The sequence below is a fragment of the Capsicum annuum genome, chromosome 7 (genome assembly GCF_002878395.1).
Source record: "Capsicum annuum cultivar UCD-10X-F1 chromosome 7, UCD10Xv1.1, whole genome shotgun sequence".
Classification (NCBI taxonomy): Eukaryota; Viridiplantae; Streptophyta; class Magnoliopsida; order Solanales; family Solanaceae; genus Capsicum; species Capsicum annuum.
Window position 1 is genome coordinate 111,732,573 of NC_061117.1, and position 5,737 is coordinate 111,738,309.

General features: G+C 33.8%; 1 protein-coding gene across 5 annotated transcripts in view; it reads left to right on the forward strand.

Moving 5' to 3' along the window:
• The window catches only part of LOC107877905 (K(+) efflux antiporter 4-like), a 39,011-nt gene extending 34,563 nt beyond the window's left edge, over nucleotides 1-4,448 (forward strand). For 2 of the 5 annotated variants that reach the window (XM_047393655.1, XM_016724708.2), the window contains exons 16-20: nucleotides 385-573; nucleotides 695-772; nucleotides 961-1,005; nucleotides 3,690-3,779; nucleotides 3,902-4,448. In XM_047393655.1, the coding sequence (XP_047249611.1) occupies nucleotides 385-573; nucleotides 695-772; nucleotides 961-1,005; nucleotides 3,690-3,779; nucleotides 3,902-3,982 (483 nt within the window). In that variant the 3' untranslated portion in view covers nucleotides 3,983-4,448. Of the gene's footprint in view, nucleotides 1-384; nucleotides 574-694; nucleotides 773-949; nucleotides 1,006-3,689; nucleotides 3,780-3,869 lie in introns of all 5 variants that reach the window. The other 3 variants (XR_007042870.1, XR_007042869.1, XM_047393657.1) reach the window with 3 other exon arrangements.
• Nucleotides 4,449-5,737: the final 1,289 nt, after the last annotated feature.

The window sequence follows — 5,737 nt, forward strand, 5'->3', positions numbered from 1 at the left end:
AACCCTAAAGTTTAACTAAGGGCAAATATAACCAATTTATGAAAGTAGAGGGGCATTTTTGACCCTTTTCCCTATATTTTTTCCTTTTATAAGGAAATGATTTTCTCTAGCAGTTTCATAGAGCTGTAGGCTATGTTACTTGGACTCTCCAAAAGGGATGCCACACCCGTGTCGGATCCTTCAAAGATGCTCTACTTTTGAAGGATCCGACCACACCTGTCGACATTTTTGAAGAGTCAAGCAACATAGGGTGTAGGCATGTTGGAAGATGTGGTTTCTCATAATGTTGGAAGATGTGGTTTCTCATACTCGTAGCTATGGTTAGATTGTTACATCATCTGCACTACATGTATTGTTCTTAGCTGGGTTTTCATTTTGTTTCAGGTTGAACCTATAAGGAACTTCTTTGCTGCTCTTTTTCTAGCTAGCATTGGAATGCTTATCCATGTTCATTTTCTTTGGAATCACATTGATATCTTAGTAGCAGCTGTTATATTGGTCATTGTTATAAAAACGATAGTGGTTGCTGCAGTTGTCAAGGGGTTTGGTTACACCAATAAGGCTGCAATTCTTGTAAGTTTTCCATATCATATGAGGTCATAAGTTCTGAACTCTTTTTGGTATATAAAGCATCTATTAGTATTTGTTCTCCATAATTTTGCATTACTGACTCTTTTTTGTATGGTATCTCCAGGTTGGAATGTCTCTGGCTCAAATAGGAGAGTTTGCATTTGTTCTTCTTAGCCGTGCTTCAAATCTTCATCTAATTGAGGTGCTGGTTTATTTAGCCCGTTCGGTTACCATTTTGTAGGAATTTTGTGTGACTTGATTGAATTGAAATTGAATTACTGACAAGTATTAGTATTGCTGTCTTTGTTGCAACTCTCGATTTTGTGTAATCATTGTTGAGTTATTGGACTGCCGATTTGAGATAAATAATGGAATTCAGTCATGCTGCAGGGTAAAGTGTATATGCTACTTCTGGGCACAACTGCACTTAGCTTGGTATGTTTACTGTTTATTCTCTTTTCTAGCAACAGTTACTATAGCTTATTTACTTCTGAGAGTGTTGTACTTTTTGCTTGCCTTCTTGCTTTTGATACTCATTTACCTTTCTATGAGTGATTAATTGATGAGAATCTGGACACGTGACAATGCATGCTCTCTTTGTGATGTAAAGAGCTGCTTCTTCAAAAAATAGGGAAGACTTGTGAGCGCTGCATTAAAGGGTTTCCATAATTCCATCCTGGTAGGGGTGGGGTTGACAGTGGTTAGGCATTAAGAAGCATATTGAAGCTCTTCCTGAACTAGGCATGTTTGAGCTCTAAACGACTTCTACAGTTATCCTGGTGAAAATTCTTGAACAACAACAATTTGGATTGCAAATGAAAAGGTGTCTGCAGATTTTTACCAAGATAGCTTACTGGTACTTTGTATGGATTTTTTTGTGTTTGTGACGGGTTAAATTGTACTTTAGAGTGATCAAATAAACAGATGAGCCAGCTTTACAGAGAAACCAATTCTGAGGAAGAGAGTTGCATGCCAATGAATGAGCTTCTGCCCGGGCGTTTGGAAAACATTCGTAGGCTTTTATGGTCTATATTTTTGATGCCAGAGGAATGATAAACGGATTCATACATATGGTTTTTGAATCATAGATAGAAGAAACACAAGAATAGAGTTGGAATGTAAGAGGGGGTGTGACCTAGTGATCAATGAAGAGGGTTAATGAAGTAGGAGTAGAAATGAGTGTCAGGTTCAAATCGCTACAGAGGCTAAAACTCTAGGTGATTTCTTCGTACTGCCTATGCCTAATCCTTGATGGTGGTATAGTTACTCAGTACTTGTGTAAAGGGGGGTGTGGCCTAGTGATCAATGAAGAGTTAATGCAACAACAACAACAACAACAAACCCAGTATATTCCCACATAGTGGGGTCTGGGGAGGGTAGAGTGAAGAAGTAGAGTGTCTGTTTCCGATCAATGAGAGGTTAATGAAGTAGTAGAAATGAGTCTCAGGCTTTAATCGCTTCAGAGGCTAAAAATCTAGATTTCTTCATACTGCCTAATCCTTGATGGTGGTATAGTTACTCGTACTTGTGCTGATGGGAGGTAACAAGTACCTGGTGGAAACAGTCTAGGTGTGCTCAAACTGGTCCGGACACCACCGTCTTAAAAGTATTTGGCATGTGAAAGGGTAGTCCATAGAGTATTGTCTTCAACAAGGGTTGTAAAAGCTCGGTTTCATCACTACCAGAACACTAATCGTTCGTTGTATGTCTGTCGGTCCTTTCGGGGAGTTTGAATCTTGAATGTTTTATCCTAAGATATTGTTGGAAATTATATTTGCAACTAGTTTCATGAGGCCCGTGCTAAGCTCGGGCCCAAAGTCAAGATATAAACAATAATAATTTAAATTTAAAAATATAATCTGTATCATATATTTTTTACTTTATAATTAGTGTGATCGAATGATATATTAAATATATCTTGTTGATAAGTTTTATAATTATAAAAACATTTAATCACATAATTGAATAATTTTAAAAAAATAATTTGCGAGGACGAAATTATTATCAAAGTATTATAATATATCAAAATGCTACAAGAAATTTGATATTTTATAAAATAATATGATTTAAAATATGTAACAATTAGGATTCAAAGAAGATCACAATAGAAAATATTGATATTTTTATAAATTTGTGGGTACATAATTCTTTAGTTATAGGTAAAAATAAATTCTATTTATTGAGTTTTAGTTTCTCTCATGATTTCAGTGGTAAGAGTTTTGCAACATATATTTTTTTTCATCTTATAGAATTATATGAAATAAAATATTTCAATAACTTCAAGTTTATATTATAACAATTATAACCTTAATTTAGAGTCATTATATAAGTTAACTTAATAATGGTCTATAAAATATTAAACGATAATTAAACTAACATTAACAGATTACTCCATTTGGTCTATTAAGTTATTATGTATAATTTTTATACGCCCCTTAAAATAATCGCCCCATTTTAATTATTCTTCTGTATTTTTTTCATATCCATCAAGAAAAATAATAATACAAGATATTATGTGTTAAGTTATTTTATGTATTATATATTTTTGGAGGATTGAATATAATGAAAAATCTATAAGGTAGTAGTTGAAATCATTGCAAAATTTAATTTTGTATTAAGTTATCTTAAATAATTTTTTTGAGTTAAAGTTATTGTTGATTATGAAGGAAATTTTAATTAAAAAATAATCTAACAAGTGGTAAGAAGAAACCAATTGCAAAAATCCAAATGCAATGATCTTAACAAGAAGAATGAGGGCAAAAATGAAAATATATAAGAAAAACCACAATTACTTGCTATGTTCAAGAACCTTATTTGACCATAAAAATTAGAATACCAAAAATGCCCTTGTGAGGACTACCAAAAGTGCAACATCTTCTCTTATATATATCTATAATGTTTGTCTAGAGTTAGCAGCCAAACATTGAATAAATATTGCTGCGATGTGTCTTTGACAACTAAACTAATAATTTTGTGATGAAGACGAGTTTAATGAGTTATTAAATGGGCCAGTATGGGGATTTTGGGAAAGGTTTAACAGTAATAAGTTTAATGGCTCTATTTTGTATTTTATTATTATTTCTATGCTGATATGTGAGTGCTCCAAATCAATGTTACAGGTGACCACACCTTTCCTTTTCAAGCTAATTCCTGCTGTGGTGCATCTTGGAGTACTACTGCGGTGGTTCTCACCTGAAACTCCAAGTGAGGTAACTTTCCCATGTAAAGAATGACTGGTCTTTTGCAGTTTTATCAGCTCACTTGGTTATATTTTCCCTTGAATGCTTACCTGTGTTAAGAGTTGAGATCGTGGAAATGATTCTTCTTCCAGATTGGACCCAAGGGAGATATCCTACGCACTGACAGTTCTAAGCGTATCAGTGTACTGCTCCAAGGATCCCATGATTCATGATAGTTAAATAAAAAAATATGAAGCAGCAAAAACAGATATCAATTTAACCTGGTGACATTCTGATGCTAGAAGACACGAGTGTAAAAGAAGAGTCGACTAACTGGACAGTTCATAATCATGAAGCTCCTATGCAGCAACAATTGGGTAGTCTTCTTTGATACATCGGAGAGGTCGCAAAATTCAGAGCACTTGACCTATCTGCGAACGTTTTGTGGCATTTAATTTTTAATACGTCATTATTTCCCCATTAGTAGGTGCTACATACAAATCATGTCCATCTGTAATGCAATTGTTTATATTCTCTAGTTTGATTTTAGTTTTGTTCTTTTCGGGGTCGTGTCAAAATAGCCCCATCACACTGTAAATAGATGATCGATCACACATTATTGTAAGAATTGTAGTTGTATGTACACAACTGATCCTGAAATTTTCATGTGGAGTAACCAGTGCATACAATTCCATGCAACTCCAACACCCTGTTCATCCTTGCCACTGACACATCCCTCCCCTAACAAAGCATCAAAACTCCAGCTGATCTTATTTGGCATACGTAGTTTTCAAAGTTTTCACTTCAGAATGAAAAGCTGCTACTGGAATATCCAACTGGCAATGCTAAAGACAGAGCACAAATGAATTTGCCAAGTTTACCTTTGCTGCCTGAAAACATATTAAGAGCGTCTTCGTATATTACTATTTGAAAGCTGTATGCTGCAGTAATAACCACGTAGCTTTGGAGGTGTGTTAAGATTCTCACCATCTGTTTTTCTGTGCCAAGACCTTGTATGAAGCAAGAATCGTGTTATCTAATGACAGTATTGTTTTTGATATATTTGCTTGATTGGTTTGAAGCAACAGAAAGAAATCAAAAGTAAATGAAATGAAAGCTAATGGACTTTTAAATATGGAGTGTCGTTTTACTTCAGTTCTCTTCCCTTGTTTTGTTCGAACCCTACAACTTCACCTCAGCATTCTTTTTAAATTCTGCAGTGTCTGATTCAGTTGCACACCTCACTGTTTAGATCTTGATCTCAAGGTTAAATTCACAAAGCAAATAGTGAAGAGTTCTCTCTCTCTAATCAGGAATATTATCCTGTCAGAGAACACCAATTTTAGAATTTTGGATCAAAATGGAGTTAATGAGGGACAAATATAATAAATGAGTTTGTCAAAATTTTCATGATTAAAATGGTGAAAATGCATGGACAATGGAACACCTTTAGTGTGTACTTTTCACGTTTGAAAAGAGATTTGTTAAATATATTTATACTGAAGGTGCTCTTAGAATTATGAGCCTTTAGTGAATTTTTTACATTTTTAAGAAAGGTTCATCTCCTTTAATGCACCTTCAGTATTTATTTTGCTATTCAAAAATGAAAAGACTACTTCAGTATTTATTTTGTTATTTAAAAATGAAAAAACCATCATTTTCTAAACTGATGGGACAATAGGAGATGACTTTTTTACACCCTAAAAGTTCATGTCCATCAATACACTTTCAAGCAAATTATAAGATATTCTTAAATAGAGAGTTTTCTCCCACAAATGATTTTTGTATACCTTCAACATTAATTTTTCGTTACTCCATATATGGACATGCAATACAGTGCCATTATTAAGTTGAGGTGAAAAATTATAAGAAATTGTTGAGTGACATAAAAAAGAGCATGCACTTTTAATGAAAGAATAGTATAAACTCACAAAATTTTAATTCAAATTTTGGTTTGGGGGCTTCTCACTTACAATATAGTATAATAT